Source organism: Medicago sativa, chromosome 1 (genome assembly GCF_051527215.1).
Source record: "Medicago sativa cultivar Bolivia chromosome 1, Bolivia_mono, whole genome shotgun sequence".
Taxonomy (NCBI): Eukaryota; Viridiplantae; Streptophyta; class Magnoliopsida; order Fabales; family Fabaceae; genus Medicago; species Medicago sativa.
The window spans coordinates 74,259,564-74,284,924 of NC_140749.1; the positions used below are offsets into that span (position 1 = coordinate 74,259,564).

The window sequence follows — 25,361 nt, forward strand, 5'->3', positions numbered from 1 at the left end:
TGCCTTCTCTGCTCATATAAGCACTAAACAATGCAAGAGACAAATGTGCATATCCAATAGCAAAACCCTGTTAAAAAAGCACTTTAGTTTCAACTTTCAACTCAAGCCAGTATATGACTTTAAATTTAGGTATTTTACTGGTTTCATAGTATGATAATTTCTGTGACAAGGTCCTTGTAATTGATATGGGAATCAAAGGTAGTACCAACAGGCCATTTGCAGCAAGAAGAAAACTCATCACTGCACCAAAGCAAAAAGCAACAATAGAAGCCTTTCCTTTTCTCCTTGATGCCCTTAATAGTTGTTCTAGCATTGGCATAAGTGTTGTTATCTTCATCCCAGGAAAACCAGAGAGGACCAGGTGAGCACACCAAGCCAGAAGGGAAACGGGAAACAGTACTAAAGATGGCATTAGCATGTGCTGGTTTACAAAGATTACATTTCGTTATAAATGCAAGGTCACTTTTGAAACTAAAGCTCTTCATGAGCCCACAAAGAGAAAAACTATTGCATCAAATACACCCATGAAGATAACACATCAAAAGAGACCAAGTGTTGGCTTGCAGGTAGCCTGGTACCATGGCTAAATCATATTGTAATCTTAAAAATTGTGACCAGGGAAGAGGTTCCCAAAGCATAATTGGCATGCTGGATTTCAGCACAGTTCATCAGCCGGAACACCATTCTCCGATTCTGAATCTCATATCAAGCTTTTCAATATCCATTGTTCACATCAGTATGATTAGCAACAAACACGCTGACCCTCGAAACTAAGATCCATTGAAGCAAAGCAAACACAACTCCAATTAAAGCAGCAACGTGCATCAGAATTTGTGTTAGAATCTCACTCAACATTTCCATTTTCATATGCCACGGTTGAACATGTGTTATAGAAAAACATGTTGTTTTAAACAACGAATTTGAACTTCATAGATATACCCCAACCATAAATTAAACTGGTAGTTTTCATTAACAAGTAAAATATTTGCAATGTGAGAATAAATGAATTCAGCTTCCCAAGTAGTTTTCATTAACAAATAAGATATTCACGGATACAAATACAAGCACCACCTTCACTTAGTCTGGTGGTATAAATACAAACTGTTGCAACAAAACTATAAATTTTTAATAGCATGCTTCACTTCTATAATTAAAGAAATCCAGAAGCACGGCAGAATCTCCCGTAGCAATCATTGTCAACTTTGATTACCATCTTAAACATGTTTTTTCGCGAAACAATATCAAAATTCAAACATAAATGGCATTATTTGTACAAGCAGAGGCAGAGCTATTATGTACAATCAAATCCAAAATGAATGATAACAAATTCTTGACACAAAATCAGCTAATCAGAACCTCAAAACCATCTACGAACAACCGGAAGCTAATTTCCTACGTGTCTATGTTCGTATTTGACAACGCCTGGTTCACCCATTGGGGAAGAGATGCACACAGCATAACAAGAACACCGGTAACAGGATGATCAAACTACAACGCTTCCACATGAAGGCGATTACCATCATGAATCCTACATTTCCATTCATAAACCCTCATATTTTACATCCCCTATTATCGAAATCCCTAGATATTGACAATGCAACAGAATCTGATGTGTTCTTCCAATCCTAGGATAAGCTCTCACCACTATCTCATTCCTTTCGTTTGCATCCTCCATTTTCACTGCTTTTTCTTCAACAACCACCCTATCACTCCCTTCAAACCCTAACTCTGCCACCTCCCTGAAACCCCCTTTTCCGTTAACAGATAAAACCTCAAACGAAGTTTCTATTTTACAGACAACTGATCCACCTGGTAATCCACGACCGGCATCGCAAAAAAACGTAAACTCTCCACGTGCCGAATTTTGACCTACCTTGACAAGATCTAACGGTTATCGTTTCCCAATCCGGTGTCCAACCGGTGCAGAGAGCGATGTATGTTTTTTGCACTTTCTGATCGGTAAAGGCTTTGACAAGCTTTGAAGCAACCTTGTGCGATTTTATTATAAGCATTCTATATGTTTAACCAAGTTTAGTTGATAGCAAGACTACCAATGGACCAGATACCAATGACTCAACTGCCACCAGCTTGATCAAAATGTTGGAGTGAAAGATCCGACGGGTCTCTGAGCTTCTGAACCCGTTGGACCCAATGATACAGCATGAATGGTAATAACAGCTTATAGGCTCCAAAACAGTGTATAATAGTCAATTCTTAAACAATAATGAACTAAAAAGACAAATAATATGAGTTTCTTATAGAGTTCCTCAACCGGAGAGTTCAAGATCCGTAAAACACTTTCAAACTAACAGTTGAATGGTACTATAAATATTTTAGATCTTAAAAATTTGAATATCAATAACCAAGGCATATGAGGATACAGCAACTTAATGGCTATTGGCTAAAGAGATAGCATTACTGTTGCAAACTTGCATTGAACAAAAAAAACACCAGCACAGGTGTACTGGGTGGAATCATCTACTTAAGTGAGAAGTAAGTGCAAATCTTTCCACAGGTAGCCTCTTCCTTCTGTATGACAGCGAATGGAATTGAATTGCCTATGAATTTCTACAACTATTTTTTAGAGCTGCCTTCCCAACACTCTTCATTGCCATGACTGAAAACCAGCTTCAACTATCAATTCAAGTCAGTATATGACTTTAAGTTTAGGTATTTTACTGGTTTTATAGTCGGATAATTTCCGTCATACATTCCACAGTCTTGGCAATTGATATGGGAATCAAAAATAGCAATAACAGGCCATTTGCAGCAAGAAGAAAGCCCATCAGTGCACCAAAGCGAAGGGAAACAGCAGAAGCCTTTTCTTTTTCCCTTCCTGGCTTCAAGAGTTGTTCTAGGATTGACATAGATGGTTATCTTCGCGGCTTCAAAAGTTTTATATCCGATGTAGCAACACCTTGACACTCGAAACATAAAGCACAGAATTCCAATTAATGCAGCCACATGTATCAGAATTTGTGTAAGAAACTCAACATTTCCATTTTCATATACCACAGTTGAACATGTGTTACAGAAAAGCCAGAATAATAAGAGGGGGGCCTACACATGGCTATCGGAATATACAAACCGGTTGTTTTCAACGACAGATTGTGAACTTTATAGATATATCCCGACGATAAATAATTAAACTAGCAGTTTTGATTAACAAGATATTTGTGGTTTCAATTAGAATGGACGGCAAATAAATGAATTGAGCTTGCGTAATTAAGCTATCGTCATTGATACAAATACAAGTATCGTCTTCACTTAAACTAGTATAAATACAAACTGTTGCCAAAAATATAGTACGAGACTAATTATCAATACCATGAGAATCCCGAATAGAGCAATCATTGCCAACTTTGTTTACAAAATCAAACATTTCTTTGAATGGACAATATCAAACATAAATGACATTAATTGTGCAAACAGAGGCAAAGCTATTATGTACAATTCAAAGCCAAAATGTAAGATAACAAATTCTTGAAATAAAATAAGCTAGCAAGAACCTCACAAAATTGCCGACCATCATCATCTACCTAAAACATGGATTCTACACGCATTAAGGTTACAATTGCAGCGCCTGGTTCGCCCATTGCAGAAGAGGTGCACGAATCATAACACGAACACCAGTTATAGATCATGTGATTACAACACCTCATTGACACGAACTCCTTAGTGTAATCCATCAAAATCTGACTACATTCAATCGATCAAAATCCAGCTATAGATCAACTATTCCTGCTTACTACGAGCAGCCCTTGCACGATGTCTTAGTTCAGCTCTTTTCCACTTCACAATCAAGTAACATAAGGAAAAGAGTGTATTGATCTGCAGAAAGAGACAAGATACTTATAGTTAATATTCAATATGAAAAGATGACCGTCAGCATAGGTTGCGTCATAGGGGAAAATACTAACCAAGAATATAATAGCGAATGCAAGAAGAGGTCCAGACCAAAGAACTGACATAAATACTCCACTTGGATCAAAATAGTTTTGACTAGAGAAGCTTTTCCAGTTTTCCCCTAGAATACTATTAAAACTCTCAGCAAGATATACACCAGACACTGCATCAAAACAATTTTGAAGACGAACTGTATTATCGGTTTGATAAAGATAAAAGAACTTCAAAAATATCAAAGAGACAGCAGGATTAAAAGATGTAAATACGCAAGCTGTGCATGGAAAATGATCATACATATCAGACCCGATACAAGTTTAGACTTGAGACTCAATAATGCATAATGGAAATGTGTATATCTTCTCTAAACCAGGTATTTGGAGTTCCACTCCAAAACCCAAAACCATCTATTCTTCCCTATTAATTACATCCTACAGATGTTAGCACACACAAAAAATGTGTATGGGAAATGATCAGACATATCAGTCTGATACAAGTTTAGACTTGAGACACAAGAAGACAACAGCAGCAACCAACCCTTATCCCATTAAATGGGGTTGGCTACATGGATCAAATTACACCATAATGTGCTATCATAAACCTATCTTTCTTAGTACTTGAGACACAATAATGCACGGCAATAATGTGTATATCTTCTCTGCACCTTAGGTATTCAAATTTCAACTCAAAAATCCAAAACTATATATTCTTCCCTATTATTTATATGTGATCACCTCTCCTCTAACTAGCTATTGAACTAACTAATTATTTTGTATCTCCATTGCCTGATCAGTGACTAAGATCGTATCATGAAAAATCTCATTCTAAAGAAATATTGATGTAAATAAAGTGGATAATTTTGCAAACATCTAAATGTTTCACTATGCAAAAAGTTGTAATTCCGATGAGTTACCAAAAGGAATAGACTACAACAACAGCAACAACCAAGCCTTATCTCACTAAGTGGGGCCGGCTACATGGATCAAATTACGCCATAATGTTACCAAACAGAATAGACTACATAATTTATTTATTTTCAAATATCACATTATCGCTGCTCAATGCAGAAAATTAAAGGCAGGGCGATAAGTTGATTATCATGGAGAAGGCAACAACATCAAACAGATGTGAAGTGAGGTACATCAAAACTAATAGAACAGTTTAATTAAGCCTTTATAGTTTATTCAAAAATAACATTCCATAAAATCAAAAAATAAGTGAGGTCCATCAAAACTAATAGAACAGTTTAATTAAGCCTTTATAGTTTATTCAAAAATAACATTCCATAAAATTAAAAGAAGGAATGCTACGTACACGTCAAAAGGAACAAGCACATCTGAAAGTTGGTATTCTTCCTAGAGATTATAGTTACAAGAAGCAATAGAACATAGAATGTTAACAATCCCAGTAGACAGGGTTCCTGAAACAAAACAAAAAAAGAAAATCAAGGCAATATTAGTAAGTTTGCAGGATTCAAATAACCAGAAATTTCTAAAACGATAAAAGGGTAGAGATTGAATATGATAATTCATAACACCAAAACTAATATGATCCATAAAACCATATTATTTTTCTATAAGTGATATCCAAATATAAAAAAAAAACAAACTCTCCATGCTACAGCGCTTCAGTGCCGCCATTTGACATCACAGTGGTTGGTACACAAGTTTAGGCAGTGATTCATTCAAGATGTGATTCATGTCCAAAAAGATACACACTGCGGATTTGTATTAATTAGGGGCTCGTTTGGATCGGCTTATTTTTGAGCTTATGCTAATAAATAAGTTTTGTCAGTAGTTTATGAAAAAACAGCTTATGTAAATACAGTGAAAACTTATGAATTAACAAAAAAGCTTATTTATTCGCATAAGTTATTTTTCATGAGCTCAAAAATAAGTCAATCCAAACAGGTCATAAGTTCAATTTAATACCGAATCAAGATACAACTCACTAGTCACATGTATCTTACAATGCTGAAAAGTGATAATCAATGAATTACAAACAGTCCAAACAAGCACAAAACAAGACAGTAGTTTCTGCACTTCAAGCTTAGTTCATTTAATTTCTCACACACCAAAATAAATAGAAAATTGAAAAAACCACATTCAATTAAACTTGATAATGGATAAAGCACTAAAAAAAAGGAAATAGATAGAAATAAAAGAGAAGGTTTGCGGCGAAATTGGAGGGAGAAGAGTAGGTACCTTCCAATCAATGGCATGAAAGAAACCTAAAAAGTTATCCTTTGCAGGACGAAGGTTAGAACGAAGTTCAGAAGAGATTTTCTGAACAAGATCTGACATTAGATCAACGTGTTCCTCCATAGCTACAATGACATAATATTATGGCCCTGCTCGGATTAGCACAAATTGTTTTCGGAAATGCTATAAGTTGTGAGTTATGGAAATAAACTGAATGGAAATAAACTGAAAACAGCTTATGAACACGTCATAAGGTGTTTTCGTATGTTCTTCCATACAACCTCACTGGAGCTTATGCCACTAGATAAGCTCAAATAAGTTAATCCAAACAGTTCTTACAATAATACAGATAAATTTAAACGTTTACATTTTATAAAAAGCTGGTCATTGTTCACCAAAAATAAATAATTCAGCTCCTTACACACAAAAACAGAGACAAATAATTCAAAGTAAAATAAGAAAAACTACCATTACTTAATCCAGACACACAATTCAAATCAATTAAAGTCGTCTTCAGAAATGAGATTAAAAAGATTGTAAACAAAATGAAAATGGAAATTCAAATACAGTTAATTGTCACTGTAGTTTATACATCACTAATCAAACAAAGATTAATACACCAAAAAACAAAAAAAGAAATGCCAAATCATTTTCAAATCAACATCATCACGTTCGGTACACACGTGTGCAGATCTACTCCAGACAACGACAGTTGAGATCGAATCAAACAATCTAATAGTTCAGATCGAGATTCAAATCACATTATAAAAACACCGATCATGAAAATTCAATCACATTATTGAAATTACACAACAATGCACAAACGAAAATTCAAAATCCATAAAATACAAACATGAATGTTAAATTGAAGCTCACGATCTAGTAAGAATGAAATGAAAAAAGAGATATAGAAATGGATGATATACCTTCGAAGTGTTCTTCGAAGAAAACCTTGGCGGAAGCGATGGAGAGAAGGGAGATAAGAATGAGAGAGAGAAAGTTAGGGTTTCGAACCCTAATCGCCATTGCAATGGAATCGCTCGCTGAGATCGAAAGAGAATGAAATGACAGTGAGAGCAACTTTGGAAATTGACTGAGCTTTGTACCCTAAACCTTAAACCAGATCAAGATTAAATTGGGCAAGGTATCAGCTACTTGATCGGTCTCATGATATGTTATACATGTTGAAATTGAAATTGGACAACTTGAACGTAGTAACATTGATTTGAAAAACCAAAGCATAACAAGGGTGCATGAAATTTTTATAGCATGAGTCATATTATTGGAAACCACAAAGCTCTTTCATCGCCCACCAAATGCGAGTATGCGACTGACATAAGTACGTATTATGCATGCCATCAATGTATCTCTTCACTTTCCTCTCAAACAAAAAATGTATTTCTTCAGTCTATGTTCAATCATGTTTCATCGTGTTGTCATAATGCAATACCACGTTTACTATTAAAAAAAATACATTATTCATTTTTAATTATAAATGTAAATTTTGCTAAAGAAATTATAAATGTAAATATTACAAAAAAATACTATTTATTTTTTAAAAGTATTTTCTTTTTTTATACAATAAATAATAAATGTGATATGACCCATCGTTAAAATTGAAATCGCAGCAAAATTTCTTGGGTGGATTTCCCATATGGTCCCATGTGGTAAGCAAAAACTATGTTTGTGAGTAACATACTTACTAACATTTCTTAATTGTCGTGCATTAAACTAAGATGGCTTTACATATAGGAAAAGAGCCATGAAGGTAGTGGCTACTTCTGAAGTCTGGCCATTAGAGAAAAGTCTAATGTAAAAGTCCTACACACAATTTCGGTTTTAGTTTTTTCATCATTTTATAAACATTCATACTTAGTTGTGTTGAACGTAGTTGTCATGTGAGCATAGCTCAGTTGTTAGGACAATGCATTATTATATGCAGGGGCCGGGGTTCGAACCCCGGACACTCCACTTATTCACCTTATAAGGTGAATTCTAGCCACTAGGCTACCTGACCAAAAACTAGGCTACCTGACCAAAAAAAAAAAAGTGTTGAACGTAGTTTATTAATTTTGCAGAGTTTAGAAGGAAAAAAAGTTGTCTTACTTCTTTGGCTCTAAAGATGATACGTAGTTTATTAATCTTGTACCAGGCGTGATCATCTTCTCAAGTAAGGCATCAATGGAAATCTTTTCAGCAGGTAGCATAATCTGGTTTTGTTCTTCCTTTTATAAGACTGAATAGAATTGAATTGTATATGAACTTCTACAACCATTTTTTAGAGCTGTACTCCGACACTCTTCGTCGTCATGCTGAAAATCAGTAGGGAAGCATTGCTTAAATAATCAAACCAATAATAACCTTTGGTGTTGAGACATTCACTGTTTTGATGCCTTTTCTGCTCATACAAGCACTACACAATGCAAGAGAGTGAGGAGACAAGCGTGCAGATCCAATAGCAAAACCTTGTTAAAAAAGCACCTCAGGTTCAGTATAAACTTTCAACTCAAGCCAGTATATGACTTTAAATTTAGGTATTTTACTGGTTCCATAGTAGGATAATTTCTGTGACAAGGTCCTTGTAATTGATATGGGAATCAAAGGTGGTACCAACAGGCCATTTGCAGCAAAAAGAAAACCCATCAATGCACCAAAGCAAAAAGCAACAATAGAAGCCTTTCCTTTTCTCCCGGGTGCCTTTAAGAGTTGTTCTAGCATTGGCATAAGTTGTTATCTTCATCCCAGGAAAACCAGAGAGGACAGAGGTTAGAGCACCAGCCACCAAGCCATAAGTGAAACTGGAAACAATATTAAAGATGGCATTAGCAACTGCTGGTTTGCAAAGATTGCATTTCGGTATAATTTACGTACTCGGTAAACAGAAATGAAGCAGCTCCTGGAAACATATCGAAACAGACCAAGCATTAGTTTGCAGGTAGCCTGGTACCATAGTTAAATGCCTAAATTCAATCGTAAACTTAAAAATTGTGACCAGGGAAGAGATTCCCAAAGCTGAATTGGCATGCTGGATTTCAGCACACTTCATCAGCCTGAACACCATTATCCAATTCTGAACCTCATATTATGCTTTTTCAATATCCACTGTTCACATCAGTATGATTAGCAGAAAACACGCTGACCCTTGGAACTAAAATCCATTGAAGCAAATCAAACACAATTCCAATTAAAGCAGCAACATGTATCAGAATATGTGTAAGAACCTCACTCAACATTTTCATTTTCATATGCCACAGGTGAACTTGAACATGTGTTATAGAAAAGACGGAATAATAAGAGGGGAGCTTGCGCATGGCGATCAGAATATATAAAGTCAAACTGCTTGTTTTAAACGGCGGATTTGAACTTCAAAGATATACCCCAAACCATAAATTAAAATAGTAATTTTCATTAAAAAGTAAAATATTTGATGAATAAATGAATTCAGCTTCCCAAGTAGTTTTCATTACAAATATATTCATGGACATTGGATACAAATACAAGCACCACCTTCACTTAAACTGGTGGTATAAATACGAACTGTTGCAACAAAATTATTAACTTTCAATAGTCAATACTATGCTTCACTTCAATTATTGAAGAAATCCATAAGCACATGAGAATCTCCAAGAGCAATCATTGTCAACTTTGATTACAATATCAAGCATGTTTTTTGACGGAGCAATATCAAAATTCAAACATGACATTATTTGTACGAGCAGATTATGTACAATCAAACTACAATGTTTTTTGACGGAAAATCAAATGTTTTTTGATGCTATTATGTACAATCAAATTCAAAATGAAAGTTAACAAATTCTTGACACAAAATCAGTTAACCAGAACCTCAAAACCATCTACAAACAGCCAGCAACTAATTTTTCACGTGTCTATGTTAGTATTTGACAACACCTGGTTCGCCCATTGGGTTAGAGTCTTAGAGCCTAGAGGTGCACGCAGCATAGCACGAACACCAGTAACGCGATGATCAAATTCCAATGTTTCCACATGAAGGTGATGCCCATCAGGAAACCAACGTTTCCATTCATAAACCTTCATATTTCACATCCCTTGTTACCGAAATCCCTAGATATTGACAATGCAGTCGAATCTAATGTGTTCTTCCACTCCTAGGGTAAGCTCTCACCACTATCTCATTCCCTTCATCAGCACCCTCCATTTTCACCGCTTTTTCTTCAACAACCACCACATCACTCCCTTCAAACCCTAACTCATACACCTCCCTGAAACCCCCTTTTCTGTTAACAGATAAAACCTCGAACGAAGTTTCCATTTTATGAACAACCAATCCACCCGGTATCCCACAACCGGCATCAGAAAAAGTGTAAACTCTCCACGCGCCAAATTTCGACCTACCAGATCTTACGGTTATCGTTTCCCAATTAGGTTTCTGCCCAGTGCAGAGAGCGATGTATGTTTTCTTTGCTTTGTGATCGGTGAAGGTTTTGACAAGCTTCGAAGCAACCTTGTGCGATTTTGTTATAAGCATTACATATGTTTAACCAAGTTTAGTTGATTGCAAGAATACCAATGGACAAGATACCAATGACTGAACTGCTACCAGCTTGATCAAAATGTTGAAGACCTGTCGTGTCTCTGAGCTTCTGACCCCGTTGCACCCAATGAAACAGCATGAATGGTAATAACAGCCTATAGGCTCCAAAACAGTGTATAATAGTAAACTCTTGATGCAATAACGGACTAAAAGGACAAATACAATGAATTTCTTGTAGTGTTCCTCAATGGGAGTTCAAGATCTGTAAAACACTTTCAGAGCAACAGTTGAATGGTACCATAAATTTTTGAGATCTTAAAAAATTTGAATATCAATAACTAAGGCACATGTGAATAGGGCAGCTTAATGGCTAAAAAGATAGCATTAGTGTTGCGAATTTGGCATTGAACAAATATAACACAGTAAACCTACACACTGGAAACAAGAGAACCAGGAAAGAATCTTGCAGCAATAAAAGGTGTAAGCAGAATCGATGTACCGGGTGGGATCAGTGGAAATCTTTTCCCAGGTAGCCTCTTCCTTCTGTAAGACGGAGAATGGTATTGAATTGCCTAAGAATTTCCACAACCATTTTTTAGAGCTGCCTTCCCACACTCGTCGTTGCCATGACTGTAAAACCAGCTTCAACTATCAATTCAAGCCAGTATGTGACTTTAAGTTTAGGTATTTTACTGGTTTTATAGTTGGATAATTTCTGTCATACAGTCCTGGTAATTGATATGGGAATCAAAGATAACAATAACAGGCCATTTGCAGCAAGAAAGCCCATCACTGCACCAGAGTGAAAAGCAACAGCAGAAGCCTTTTCTTTTTCCCTTCCTGGCTTCAAGAGTTGTTCTAGCATTGACATAGGTGGTTATCTTCACGGTTTTATATCAGGCGGTTGCTTCAGTGTGATTTGCAGCAAACAACACCCTGACACTCGATACATAAAACCATTGAAGCAAAGCAAACAAAATTCCAATTAATGCAGCCACATGTATCAGAATTTGTGTAAGAAACTCACTCAACATTTCCATTTTCATATGCCACAGTCGAACATGTGTACAGAAAAGCCAGAATAATAAGAGGGGAGCCTGCGCATGACTATTGGAATATGCAAACCGGTTGTTTTCAACGACAGATTGTGAACTTCATAGATATATCCCGACAATAAATAATTAAACTAGCAGTTTTGATTAACAAGATATTTGTAGTTTCAATTAGAATGGACCGCAAATAAATGAATTGAGCTTACGTAATTAAGCGATGGTCATTGATACAAATACAAGTACCGTCTTCACTTAAACTAGCATAAATACAAACTGTTGCCAAAAATATAGTACTATACTAATTATCAATACCATGAGAATCCCCAATAGCAATCATTGCCAACTTTGTTTATAATATCAAACTTTTCTTTTACCGAACAAAATCAAACATAAATGACATTAATTGTGCAAACAGAGACAAAGCTATTATGTACAATTCAAAGCCAAAATGTAAGATAACAAATTCTTGAAACAAAATAAGTTAGCAAGAACCTCACAAAATTGCAGGCTAGCATCATCTACCTAAAACACGGATTCTACATGCATTAAGGTTACAATTGCAGCGCCTGGTTCGCCCATTGCGGAAGAGGTGCATGAATCATAACACGAACACCAGTAACAGGATGATCAAACGACAATGTCTCTGCATGAAGATGATAACCATCATAAACCCTACCTTTCCATTCATACACCCCCTCATATTTTACATCCCCAATTATCGAAATCCCCAAATATTGACAATGCAATCGAATCTGATGCGTTCTTCCACTCCTCGGATAAGCTCTTACAACAATCTCATTCCCTTCATCACCATCCATTTGCACTGCTTTTTCTTCAACAACCACCACATTCCCCTCTTCAAACCCTAACTCTGTCACCTCCCTAAAACCCCCTTTTCCGTTAACTGATAAAATCTCAAACGAAGTTTCCATTTCACGAACAACCGATCCACCCGGTAACCCACGACCGGAATCAGAAAAACCATAAACCCTCCACGCACCGAATTTCGACCTACCGTGACCGGATTTAACAGTTATTGTTTTCCAATCAGGAACACGACCAGTGCAAAAAGCAATATACGTTTTCTTCACTTTACGATCAGTGAATGCTTTAACAAGCTTTGAAGCTATCTTATGCGATTTCGTTATAAGCATAACACCACTCGTATCCCGATCGAGTCGATTCGCGAGATGAAGCTCTGATCCAACGGTGCTTTGTGATTGAAGCGAGGTGAGGACATTGTCGCAGTAGATTCCTTGCGGTTTGTTAACTGCGAGGAGATACTCGTCTTCGTAGATGATGTGGTTTTGTGCGAGTGAGAAGAGTTCGGAGTTTGAAGTAGCGATTATGGCTCTGTTGAGTTCGATTTGCTTTGAGATTGGTGGAAGTTGAGGGGAGAGTGGTATTGGGTAATTTGATAAGATTATAGGGGTGTTTTCGGAAAGATGGGGTGGTGATGACATTGCTACGACGGTGGGGATGACGGGGGAGGGTGGTGTGTGTGGCAGCTTGCACTGGTTTCTGAAATGGTGGTGGTGGTGGTGGTGGTGCTTTAGCATGGTTTTGTTTTATGCGGGGGGCGAATGAAAAAATATTTTGAGTAGATTTTAAAGAAATAAATTATAATTTTTTTGAAGGAAAGAAATAAATTATAATCTATAATTCTTTAAAAAAATTATAATTTATAACATATCTAGGAAAACCTCTAAAAAAAACATGTCTAAGAAAAATAAATATTCAATTATCCAACAATTTTTTTTTTCTTCTCCATATCACTAAAGATCTATGAAGCATGGATAGATAGTGTGGGTGTGGATATGGTACGATACAAAAATTTTAAAATTCAAGATATGATACGGTTAAGATACGTTAACAAAATATTTATACTAAAATTTATATGCATGTAAAATACTTGTAAAAAAAATAAGCATTGATTACTCTTCAATAAGGGTGTGTTACAAAATATTTATACTAAAATTTATATGCATGTAAAATACTTGTAAAAAAAATAAGCATTGATTACTCTTCAATAAGGGTGTGTTGTGCGGTTTAGTTCGGTTTTGAGGTTAAAAGTCATCTGAACCACAAGATAAAAAAGTATGCGGTTTGGTTTGGTTCGTTGACTTTTAAAATAAAATCCAAACCAAACCAATGTGAAACGGAATGAAATATAACGACATGGAATGAAACTGAGCTGAACCAGCGATAAAAATAATCTCATTAGTTCAATCTTACTACTAAATGCCATAACCTATATCAAGTAACTTGAATAATCTCAATGGTGCAAAACCGAAACAAATTGAGTAAGCATAAACAAAATCGAATTTGCATCAACATAATCGAAATCGAGCAAACATCAAACAAATTAAAGAGACATGAAATTGATACAGGAAACAATTGACATGTAAACGAAATTAGCATTAGTTTCAAACCTAATTACTCATAAACGAAGCACCCTTACACCAATGGATCAATTTAGGGTTTAGGCTTCCATCACAATAGGGTTTAGGCTTCCATCACAATAAGTTTGCACAAAATTGAATAATACGGTTGAATGAAGAAGAAGAGAGATTTTTGCTGTTTTCAGCTTTATTTATATGTATAGACATTAATCTAAAGTTGTAAAACAAGCTACGACAACTGCGTTGACCAAAAATTTGGGTCAATTGTTTTTACCTTAAATGGGTCAACTAGATTGGGTGTTCGCCGAAATACAAGATAAGTTAACATAATTTTTAATAAATTTGAGACAAAAAATAAATTGACATAATTTTTAAAACACATTCGAAAAAAAAATTTGATTAAACTTGATAAAAATATATTTTTGCCAATTGTACAAAAATTATAGATATATCTATTTTTTATTTTGTGGTGGCCGGGGTTCGAACCGGACCTTGCCTATATTATGACATTGCCTATAGTTTTTCCAAAAAAAAAAAAAAAAAAGAACCTATAGAGTGTGGGGCACATCAGACTTACTGCCAGATGTGTGTTTGATGGATCTATTGATTTCGCGCTATAGTCTTCCTCCTTCCTCCTTCCCTCATCAAAAAATTAGGGTTTTCTGAATTTCAATTTCCTCGAAACTAACACGGCACCCATCAATACGACCTCCAATTATTGCGTTTTCATATCCAACATTGGTCTATATCCATCGATACAAATCAATATCCAAATTCTTCCATATTTTGCCTTCTCGCGAAATCGAATAGTCTTCGACGGTGACTGCTATTGCTTATGGCTTCTTCTTCGGTGATCACTCCCGAAGATGTATTAGAGTCGCTGATGAACGACGGCACAATTGATGCTCTTAGGTTGAAGATCATCAATCAGCTCAAAGCCAATGTAGTTTCTACCCTCCTTTTTTCCAATTTTATTTTTCTAGTTCTAATTAGTTTGTGATTTTTGTATATTATAATAGGTTTAAATATAATTTTAGTCCTGTGCAATTATAACGTTTTTTTTATTTTGATTTGATAAAATTAGTCTTGTAGATTCAAAAAATTGTTGGTTTTAGTCTGACGTGTCCCAATAAAATCACGACACATGTCCACATGTCAAAAAAGCATATTTTTTTTTTCTTCCAATCTGTGAATTTGAACAAAAAAACTTACAGCACAATAACACTATAATTGTAGGGACTAAAAGTATATTTAAGAGGGGTTTGGTGTTCGACACGTGGAAGCTGCAGTTATATTCAATTACTTTCATTTTCTCAAATTATCATCAGACTAGTGTTTGTGCTAGTGCTTCTTAGGCTTGACATGTCTGCTATTTTTCTTCCATTGATTTTGAATTTTGGTATAATTGGTTTACAAGCTGTGAAATGTCTTCAAGTTTATTGTGATAAGTTTTGTGCTGGTTTGTTTTTTGTAGGAGGAACTCAAGAGTACTACTATAAAGATGGCTGAACAGAGTAAGGTTCTGAACACCCCTGGTGCTGAGAAACAGACCAAAAGAGAGCTATTTGATGCGCTTCGCCAAGAGCTTGAGTAAGTCACAGATTTGCTTATATTTATTATTGGACCAAATGTTGATCCCTTTGTTGGGAACTCGAAAAGTTTAATTTTTTTTTCTGTGTCTGTTGCATGCTGGGCTAATGATATACTCTATTTCGCGCTGTTTAGTTTGGCATTGTATAGGCTGCACAAACTATTCTTCAAAAGAAGAAAAAACTCTTTTCATAAAAAAAGACAGACAAGTAAAACTCTATTCTGTAAAGTGTTTGCTGTCTCAGCCATTCAATCACATCGTATGAAATATAGATGAAATCTGTGTACTTAAGATAAGTCTAATCACAACTTTCTAACTTGAGGCAAATGAAGCTAGTAGAATAACTAGATATAGTATAGACTAAATCTGCCCCAGTGACAGTGCTACATTTGCACGAACAACACCCATGCTACGAACAGTTGTAATTAGCCACCTATGTTTTGCGCACGTTTTCCTTCACTAAAACAAAAAAGTCTCATACTTGGGTTTGGCTTGAAATCTCTTGCCCCATATAAAAGTATAGTGTGAACTGTGAATATTTGAAGATCTTGAAATTCTGTCCAACTCCCAACTTGCTTCCCAAAATGTGTAAATTATTTATCCATTCTTCCTGCACCATCAAGTGGTTATAATTATTTTTTTAAAAAAATTTGAATGAAAGAGAGGGAAGATTTTGAAGAATCGAAGTTTATTCTCTATGAAGTTATCCGTAGTAGAAATGTTCTCTATGACCACTAATTTTCCATGTTTGATCCTGCATGACATATTCCTCTAACTAGATGATTTCTTGGTTGATCGGATCAAGGATTGTTGTCTTGATTATGTTCTCTCAAAAGTAAAGCTAGATCGTGTTTAAAATCTATAGTTTATTCTGTCCTATTGATTTTAGTTTGTCTTTCTGCACTACGTCATAGAATGGAGTAGAGTTCTAAACCTCCCATCAATAATATTTTCATCCCCTTAATCATCTTGCTGAAAATCCGAAGAGTACATGTGGGGGCCAAAATAATATTTGTATTTGGTTCCTTGGATTGGTACCCTAATAATACATGTATAAAATCTCAGAGCACCTACGCCTTTTGTATTGTACGGTTCCTTGGATCGGTACCCTAATAATATTGAGCGCCTATGCCCTTTTATAAAGTCTGCAAAAAATAGTTCGCTAGAAATCAATCCCGCAACATATTTTGCACATGAATTGGCTTAACCCCTACCCCAACGAAAACATTTGTAATGTGAATGGTATATATAATATTTATAAATATACACAACTGATGCGGCAATATATTCCTGACATTAACAGCCGTACAATGAAAATGCAAAAAAATAGTTCACTATGAACCGATCTCGCTACATGTTTTGCACATGAATTGGCTTAACCACTGTGCCAATGAAAACATTTGTAATGTGAATGTAAAACTTTATATTTACAAGTATACAGAACTGATGTGACAATATATATATATATATATATATATATATATATATATATATATATATAAGTTGGAATCTCCCCGTAAGGTCCAACTTGATATCCACTCTTGCATAAATTTCACTAGCATTACTGCTAATGCGTGGAGAAAGTTTGTTTCTGATTTCCAAATAGATGCAGGATAGCAGGGTCTAGGAATATACTGTGGCCCTCAGATTATTGGGTTGAAAAGACACGTGCAAACAAATGATAGTAAAAGCCAATATCTGAAACCCTGGTTCTCCAAAAAACGGAAAAGTAATAGTGTCCGATATGTATCCAATCCAATACTGATACACGTGTCAATGTGTATCCAATAAGTATGCTTGTTTTGGTTTTTCCCTGATACGTCTTAAATAAAGCTTAAATACAATTTAGCAACCAAAGACATGGCCACTGGCCAGTACCCGAATACGACACACCCAATTTTAACTTTTATACAGCTTTGATATAGTTTAGCAACCAAAGACATGGCCAGTACCCGAATACGACACACCCAATCTAACTTTTACTATTTTAACGTTTCCTTACTTTTACCCTCTCAACTTCTTCTCATTCCAAAATGCAAATCCACCTGGCACACCAAATAAGACCCCTCTTCTCCAGCCAGGGCTTGCTTGTAATCATGTGCAATTTTTTTGCTCTGTTCACTCTATTTTCCATTTGCGGAGTTGCTCTCTTTACTCTTTCTGTTGACATATCTAGGCTTGGACTGGGATGTACCTTGTATATACACTTCTTAAAGGCTAGCCTAAAGAATGCTTGAAAAGTTGAAAACCCCTTTCTTTTATTTTGAATTTTTTGTATCTATTTTTTTACAGCCATTAAACCTCTTTGTATGAAATAGTTTTAGTAGAGATTTTAGTTAAATACAAATCAAATCCTGTGAAATAGGCTAAATCCTAATTAAACTATATTCCAGTCCTCCAAAGATATACGGGTCGATACTTTGGTTCTTGGATAAATTTTGCCACCAAGTTATTGCTATCATCATGAAAAGTGTCATGAAAGTCATAATTCCATGCACAAACACGGGATTGAAGAATTAAATGTCAATTTTTGTAGGGATGAATTTCATGTCACTTTCTTTGATCGAGGGTATTGATGTCCAAATTTTTAAGAAAATCTTGGTGCTGACATTTATATCTTTATTATAGACTGAAATAGGAGTTTACTCTGTAGTTGCTGCCTTATATTAGTTTTGCATGTGGAAAGTAGAAGCTCCTTGTTTGGATCTGTTAAATGCCCTATAAACAGGCTGTCTTGGTAATTATACAGATACGGTAGTGCGTCTTAGTTTTTTGGGTAGTGCGCAACTCTTCGAATGAATTATAATAAAATAGGCGTGCACAGAAAGGTCTCTCTGTTTAGACTTACTACATGTATTTTGGGTCATTATCTTATACTACTATACTAGACAGGTCTGAATTGTTAGTTTGGCCCATTGGCCATGTGATTACAAAAAAACAAGTGCATTGCATAAAGTCTTCTGTTATAACATCTTCCACTTTTTTTTTGTTAATGCCTATTCCGCTGTATTTCGTACTAGATGCTTTATGTGGGTCTAGGTCATAGAAGAATTGTTTGAAGTCGTTATAGTCCTGATTAGATTTTAGCTTCACAACTATCAAATTATTTAGTTTTTGCTGGAATTCTGGTTTACTGGCTATTTCTGATATCCATGCCTATTTCATGCAGAGCTTCTGTTCTTGAGAAAGCATCAAAATCAGTTTGGGATTTAATTTTAGACAACAATGGCCTGGGAAAGGAGATAAGTGAGACTGTTGAAAGAGTGTTTTGCCGATTGAGTGGCCAGGAACCTCCTTTATTTCCACTTCTAAATGGAGAACCACAACCCGATAAGGAGGCCGACAGCAGAAAAGAAAAAGGTAAAGGAAAGCTGAAAGAAAATGAAAATACGAGTTTGATCACTCCATCAAAAAAAAGAAGCTTCAGTGAAACAAATTTGGACGGTGCAGATGAAACTGCCACCAGGTCTTCTGATCCCGCCACCAGGTCCTCTGATCCTGCAGCAATATCAGAAGGTTCTGGCAAGTCACCTTTATCAATTTCAAAGACTTGACCAGGGAGTTCAACAAGTTTCTGTAAGGGAAGTGATCACATCTGGTAAATATATTGTTGAACTTGTAGGACTTCACTAGAGTTCAGAAGAATCGTTCCAGCCATCAAAGCTGTGTATTATGCCTCAGACACCTTGTATGCCTTTCATATAAATAAGAGTTTGAATGATGAAACTTTTCCAATTTTTCATCATTGAATTTGCGAAGGCTAGGAGATGTGAGGATTATGAACTCAATGTCATGGTTCATGCTAGGGGAAATATTAGTAACACTTTTTTGAACATAATTATTGTTTGGGAAAATTCTAGAGTGTAGGTGGTGCACAATAGATTGCAAAAAAGTTACAATTTTATTTTAATCTTTAAATTTTCTCTTATTTCTTGTATTCCTTAAAACTGACGTCTCTTTAATTGCATTGATGACAATCTTTGGTTTGCTTCATGGTAAATATGCTTCCGGGTGAATAGAAAAATCTGCACATATGCTTGATGAGTAGGAAAGATGTGAACTAAAAAAATCCATCCTTGATTAGCTGGATGGCGACTAGAGTCGAATTCCACCACAACTTATTCTAAAACCTCTTTGCCATGCTATCTGAAGACCAAGCATAGAGGTAAGCTTTCACAAACAAACAGACCAATATTATTGGGGAGAGCAAAAATAAATGCTCCAAAGTGGTCTCTTCTAAAGATGCAAGTCGCCTGACATCCTTGGAGTTTGAGCTCCATTTGAATTCAACTTCACCTACTCTAAGTGCGTGTTTGGTAAATCTTGAATTCACGGTAACAAGCCACGGTGGGACAGAAGCTATGCTTTGTAGAGTTTGCCAACTGTGTGTTCAGCTCCACATCAATGTGAATGTGGAAGCAAACATGCTATAAATGACAAATTCTGTGTTAAGGGTCAAGAACAAAGCGACTTCTTCGAAGGCACACATTCAGGGTCTTGGATTGAATAAAAGTGGACATCAAGACATGTATGTCACATGAATTTAAGGACAGGTATGAAACTTCATGCTCTCTTGTTTAACAGCTTACCACATATCACTATCATCAAGATAGGCTTCCATTTTAACAGCCCAAATGTAAATAATGGTTAATTATTGACAATTTTGCAAAGTTGTTACACACTTCTTATTTATTTACAGCTTCTCTTAATTTATGTGGAAAAAAAAGACTTTATATGGCACGGAGTGAGTTTCATGAGAAATGAGAAATTAAGTTAACATAGACCAATCAAACTGTGTGCTTGTATTGGTGTGGTAAACAAGACTCGCATCAATTGATTGAGCAACATTTGGGCAAACTACACTGGCACTATCACTCATATGTGTTGTGTTGAATTCATTTTCTGGGATATGGTAACCTCCTAGCAACATGTTATTAATGTGACCAGGCAGTTCATATTTTAACCAATCTGGTCCACTTGGTTGTGCTTGTATGCAACTTGCATGTGGGACATACTCCATTGAAAGTGAAGTGTCATAATGAAAGCCTTGACTCCAAGAGGAAGACATCATCGGATCTTGAAGCATTTGATTGTTGATCGACTCATCTGTAGCATATGTTTTTTATGTTAGAAGTGCTAATGTTGTTGTGATGAGCACACATGTATTATTATGGAATACTATAATCAATGGAAATTTTTGCTACCTGAAGTTGGGTTGTTATAATTAGAAATTAGAGGCAACGTGCCAAGTTGTTGAATTTGTTGGTCCATAACCGAGGTGGTTTCCAAATCATGAGAAAAATTAAGTTGTGTTGTCCTCTTATCTAAATGTGAATCAAAATAAATAGCATGTGAACTTGGAAATGGTCTCTGGCTCAATTCCAACAATCGATTATCACATTGCAAGAGCTTTGCGTAGTATTGGTCAAGAGCTCCTGGAGGGAATTGAAGATAGTGCCTCCTGAGTAGAAAGAAATATTTGCCATCAATTGTACTATAAAACTATAAATACAATCAAGCTGATTATGATTGAATCCATATTTATTTGCGTGCAAGTATTCATCCAAAAGTAAAAAGAAGGTGTAATAACGTGGTTAAAAGGAAATACATACCTGTATTTGGAAGCTTGACCATGAGTGAAGTCTTGAGATAAGGTCCACACAGTATGCTTTCCAGGCTTTGGTTCTATCTCACGAAAGAAGGATGGAACTTTGTCTAGCTGTAAGCTCAAATGATTTACAAAAACAAATCCAATGAAAATTAACATCTATACATTTAATAAATATTTAAAATATTTATATAGTTTTCTTAATGTGAATGTGCCTGTATAGCTTATCACAGTGTAAAGAGATTATTTATTCCTGCATTAAAAAAATGAAGTACCTCAATTTCAAGAATACCAGGTAAATTATCCTCAAGAACAGCTCGAATGGCTGAAATGTTTTGCCACTGTATTTCAATCTTTTCCTTTAAACCATCACGCAAAATCTCCCACACTAATTTTCGTTTAGCATAATAAAACTTAGCTACCAAATCCGCAGGATATTTAGCCTCAATCTGCATGCACAGCATATAATGAGACAAATATTTTATTATATAATATAATAAAACCTCGAATATTATGGGACTTAATAGGAACACTTAATTAATTTGACTATTATACAAGTGAAATACTATATACTAGTAGTACGTAGTAGTTAGCACAGTAATATATACCTTAAAAAACCCGATTATGAGCATATACATTGGAAAATGAACAGCCTTCAACTTCTCAACTTTCTTAATTTCTAGTTGGCATGAAGCTGTAATTTTTGTAGCATCATCGTTCATGTTTTGTTCTGTGAATGGAAGCATCTCAGGAGTCAATGTGAGCTTTAACCCGAGGGGTAGCGTATGCTGGGACATTTCTCTCAAGTTCAGATGATTATCCTGACATTAGAAGAGATAAAATACCAAATTAATCTCGTTATTCTTTATCAATAAAAGTGCGAATAAATGCCTCCATATACAAAACATGCATGGTACGTGTGTGTGTAGTAGGAGAAAATGAATGCCTTAATGCACGTAATTATTAGTGAGATTAAATTAAAAGCATGAACTGATAAAGAGTGATGAGAAAAAAAAAATCTAAGTAACATAGGTTAGTAACATAGGTTACATATAAAAAACAAATTAAATAGTACCATATTATATGTAGTTTGTGCATCATCATTGTTGGATAATAAGGGAGTCATGCTCCAGTCATACCCGTTAATGTGTGCCATATATAGGACCCGTTTCAAGTGTGGATACAAGTAGAGACTGGAGAGGAATGAGTTTTATATGGTTGGCTTTATAATGATGACTCAACTAAGATCGATACTATATGTTATTGGTGTGTGACTCTGAATGTGTGTGTTTATATTTCTCTTGATCAGGTTCGTTTATATAGTATATGAAATTATGAATGTTATCAGTGATTTTTGTTTTATTTTAAAAAGGCGCACCCACTTGATTGTTATAAAGTTAAAAGGCAATTTGAGATAAAACTTCTAAAGTAGAAGCTTCTTATCCCCTTACACTGTACAATTTCCAACTCACTATGTATCCTATTGTTATTTTTTTTTTTTATACTATTATATATGAAGTACATGAACAAAAGCATATAAACGTAGTACTGTACACCATTCATTAAATTACACATCGAATTAATCTTATGTTGGGATTTTATATTAACTAGGAGATAACATGAATCAAATCACTCTATTACTCCCTCATTCTAAATATATTAGGTATAGCAAATAAAACAAATGTACATCATTACATGTTGCCCATATTACTATTCTTGATAAAGTCATATGATAAGAGAAAAATAGAGAAATGTAAAATGGAAATTATGTTCACCACCTTGACAATGAATTACAACATTAAGATACATAAGGTTTATATATGAGCAGAACAAGTAATTTTTATTTTACATTTCATTGTTAAGAGTTAAGAAATGAAGTGATAAGGAGGTCAAGAGTTTGATCTTCACTTTTAACATAAAAATTAACCATACTAATGCTCTCTCTCTCTCTCTGAAATGTGCTAAACCTAACCACATAATTTTGGATGAGTTTATTGGTAACCTTCAGAAGTAAAGAAACAAAAAGCAAGTAAAGTAAATTGCGTCAAATTTAACAATAAGAAAATAATTAAACTAACAGTAAATTGATGGGAATGTAAATTGACTTGATATGTAAAAATAGTGCAACAAAATTTAAAATTTCTAGAAATTAATAGGTTTGAAAAATAAATGCTTGAAAGTTAAAATGTCCGAGTACACTTCAAAGTGTAAATATCTGACCTTAGTTTCATAGTATGTATAAATAAACTAAAATTAGGTAACCAAGTTGCTTGGGCTCCAGTGGCAAGGAGCTCCTTCCAAGGACATACCCGGGGAATACCGGGTTCGATTCCCAGGGAAAACAACGCTTGGCCAGTGCGCATGCCTCTACGCACGAGCCGGATTAGTCGCGCACCTTTGGTGGGTCGGAAACCGGTGCGAAAGCCAAAAAACGGCCACACTCAGCCACACTCACATACATTATTCTTAATAAATTAATAGTTTTCAGCGCTGATGCGCTAAAGGCCGGCAAACACCTCTTGGTGTCGGCCAATCAACTTTACTAGCACTGACACTGCATAGTTATCGATTTTTGTTAATTTTGCTTGATACCTACTCCCTCCGGTTTCAAATGTAAGAAACTTTTCACTTTTTTGGTTCATTCAATAAATGATGTATGTGGTCTATAATAAAGACCACATACATCATTTATTAAATGAATCTAAAAAGTGAAAATTTTCTTACATTTGAGACCGGAGGGAGTAATTTCTTTCTTCTAATTATAATAGCGTTTGCCTAATGTTGTGTCAACCATTAGTTTTCTTTTCTTTTCTTTTCTGCATGTCTACCTCTCTTAAATTTGTTTTCAATCTAAGCTTATGACATCCTTGTAAAATGTCGACCTATACTTTAAAATTTGACACTAAAACTAGCATAACTAACTTTTATATCTGATACTATTATCAACACATCTGCCCAGTCTATAGTATAGTATAATTATAAATACAAGAAATTAACTTGTAAAATAAATTATCCTGAAAATTTGTTTGATGAAAATATACAACAGGCATAGGCAATTGCATCATATAAGTTACAACTATAGTTCATCCACTTTTCATCCTCATCCGAATGCCAACTTGGTCACTGGTTTTGTTACAACTACATTTGTGATGTGGGTCAAACTTTGTACATTAGGAAATTGTGAGGATGAGGATGATATTACTATGGGTGGACCCCACCTTTTCGTAACAAAAATATTTGCTTTATGTTCTCTTTATTTTTTTTTTTTGAAATAATGTTCTCTTTCATTTTTTGAGAAAAAAAAATGTTTCCTTTTCATTTTCTTAGATGTCTTGAATTATGAATAGCTGATCCTAATCTTAGCCCCCTGATGTTTTGAAGTTTAAAATATTATTCAAAGAGGAAATAAGGGGCATGCAGTAAAAAAGGCAATGGATAAAATTGCTCATTACTCCCTTTGTGTTTTACGACATGTCACTTTAAGAAAAAGATTTATATTTTATGATGTCATTTTACAATATTAATGCAATGTTAATATTTATTTCTGTCATACCTTAACTATTTTTACTCTATGTTATTTCAATTTTTTTTTGGTCGCCAGGGTTTCAATTCTTTTAATATCTCTTTCTCATTTCATTAATGAAGGATAATTTTATAAAATCATTTATTGCAAAGGTAAGAATTTAAAAAAAAATCATTTCTTTTTACGATATTTGGATAATTTCATTTCATTATTTCTACGATACTTTGACAAATTGAATTTTTTTGGTGCATTTTCTTTCTAAACGATAAGTGAAGATCATTTTTATTAATCAAATAACTATTTGTTGACTTCTGTATTTTAGAAAAAAAATTCATTCCATAAAAAAAAAAAACATTATGAGTAATAAAAATTATAATTTCTTTTTATTTTGCTGACACTTAGTTATAATAAGTTTTTGAATGATAGAAATAATATTTTAAAAATAAAAAACTCATTTAACTATTAATTTAAAGACTGAATATATTTTAAATGTCGAATTGTTGTGTATACCGTGTAAATTCTTATTATTTAGAAAAAAAACTCATTTAACTTATCAGTACATATTTTT

At 34.8% G+C, this 25,361-nt stretch overlaps 4 protein-coding genes and 2 pseudogenes across 7 annotated transcripts; 1 reads left to right on the top strand and 5 right to left on the bottom strand.

Annotated features, from left to right (window-relative positions):
- Positions 1-1,013: 1,013 nt before the first annotated feature.
- On the bottom strand, positions 1,014-2,012 carry LOC146957323 (RNA pseudouridine synthase 1-like; annotated as a pseudogene).
- Positions 2,013-3,262: 1,250 nt separating this feature from the next.
- Positions 3,263-10,625, bottom strand: LOC146957324 (uncharacterized). 2 transcript variants are annotated; one of them, XM_085735786.1, is made up of 6 exons: positions 8,211-10,625; positions 7,031-7,217; positions 6,108-6,229; positions 5,218-5,323; positions 3,921-4,069; positions 3,263-3,831 (listed from the first exon to the last, which is right to left on the bottom strand). In XM_085735786.1, exons 2-6 carry the CDS (start codon positions 7,128-7,130, stop codon positions 3,736-3,738), a joined length of 573 nt encoding a protein of 190 aa, XP_085591912.1. In that variant the 5' UTR covers positions 7,131-7,217; positions 8,211-10,625; the 3' UTR covers positions 3,263-3,735. The 2 variants fall into 2 exon arrangements, with proteins under 2 accessions (XP_085591912.1, XP_085591918.1); XM_085735792.1 differs by lacking the exon at positions 8,211-10,625 and having other exon boundaries at positions 6,108-6,253; positions 7,031-7,463.
- On the bottom strand, positions 9,664-10,611 carry LOC146957325 (RNA pseudouridine synthase 1 pseudogene; annotated as a pseudogene).
- A 1,362-nt stretch (positions 10,626-11,987) lies between the features above and the next one.
- LOC146957326 (RNA pseudouridine synthase 1-like) lies at positions 11,988-13,265 on the bottom strand. Its single transcript, XM_085735768.1, has one exon. It carries the CDS (start codon positions 13,226-13,228, stop codon positions 12,221-12,223), a length of 1,008 nt encoding a protein of 335 aa, XP_085591894.1. The 5' UTR covers positions 13,229-13,265; the 3' UTR covers positions 11,988-12,220.
- A 1,381-nt stretch (positions 13,266-14,646) lies between these two features.
- On the top strand, positions 14,647-20,871 carry LOC146957327 (antigenic heat-stable protein). Of its 3 annotated transcripts, none has more exons than XR_015022912.1 (4): positions 14,647-15,014; positions 15,546-15,661; positions 18,832-20,215; positions 20,362-20,871. XR_015022912.1 is itself a non-coding variant. In XM_085735800.1 (3 exons), the coding sequence occupies exons 1-3, from the start codon at positions 14,907-14,909 to the stop codon at positions 19,214-19,216; spliced, it is 609 nt and encodes a 202-aa protein (XP_085591926.1). In that variant the 5' UTR covers positions 14,647-14,906; the 3' UTR covers positions 19,217-20,871. The 3 variants fall into 3 exon arrangements, 1 of the variants encoding a protein (XP_085591926.1); XR_015022913.1 differs by having other exon boundaries at positions 20,610-20,871; XM_085735800.1 differs by having other exon boundaries at positions 18,832-20,871.
- Positions 20,283-22,570, bottom strand: LOC146957328 (uncharacterized). The gene is made up of 6 exons (XM_085735795.1): positions 22,346-22,570; positions 21,879-22,091; positions 21,546-21,719; positions 21,275-21,381; positions 20,867-21,123; positions 20,283-20,768 (listed from the first exon to the last, which is right to left on the bottom strand). Exons 1-6 carry the CDS (start codon positions 22,424-22,426, stop codon positions 20,431-20,433), a joined length of 1,170 nt encoding a protein of 389 aa, XP_085591921.1. The 5' UTR covers positions 22,427-22,570; the 3' UTR covers positions 20,283-20,430.
- Positions 22,571-25,361: the final 2,791 nt, after the last annotated feature.

Excerpts from the sequence above, each read along its gene's own strand:
- LOC146957324 (XM_085735786.1), bottom strand. The coding sequence starts at position 7,130 with ATGGCGATTAGGGTTCGAAACCCTAACTTTCTCTCTCTCATTCTTATC. Across the intron at positions 5,324-6,107 it reads TTCATGCCATTGATTGGAAG|GAACCCTGTCTACTGGGATT; the intron begins GTACCTACTCTT and ends GTTTTGTTTCAG. Across the intron at positions 3,832-3,920 it reads CATTCGCTATTATATTCTTG|ATCAATACACTCTTTTCCTT; the intron begins GTTAGTATTTTC and ends CTCTTTCTGCAG.
- LOC146957326 (XM_085735768.1), bottom strand. The coding sequence starts at position 13,228 with ATGCTAAAGCACCACCACCACCACCACCACCATTTCAGAAACCAGTGC.
- LOC146957327 (XM_085735800.1), top strand. The coding sequence starts at position 14,907 with ATGGCTTCTTCTTCGGTGATCACTCCCGAAGATGTATTAGAGTCGCTG. Across the intron at positions 15,015-15,545 it reads TCAATCAGCTCAAAGCCAAT|GAGGAACTCAAGAGTACTAC; the intron begins GTAGTTTCTACC and ends TGTTTTTTGTAG. Across the intron at positions 15,662-18,831 it reads GCGCTTCGCCAAGAGCTTGA|AGCTTCTGTTCTTGAGAAAG; the intron begins GTAAGTCACAGA and ends TATTTCATGCAG.
- LOC146957328 (XM_085735795.1), bottom strand. The coding sequence starts at position 22,426 with ATGGCACACATTAACGGGTATGACTGGAGCATGACTCCCTTATTATCC. Across the intron at positions 22,092-22,345 it reads CACAAACTACATATAATATG|GATAATCATCTGAACTTGAG; the intron begins GTACTATTTAAT and ends TTCTAATGTCAG. Across the intron at positions 20,769-20,866 it reads TTATAACAACCCAACTTCAG|ATGAGTCGATCAACAATCAA; the intron begins GTAGCAAAAATT and ends CATATGCTACAG.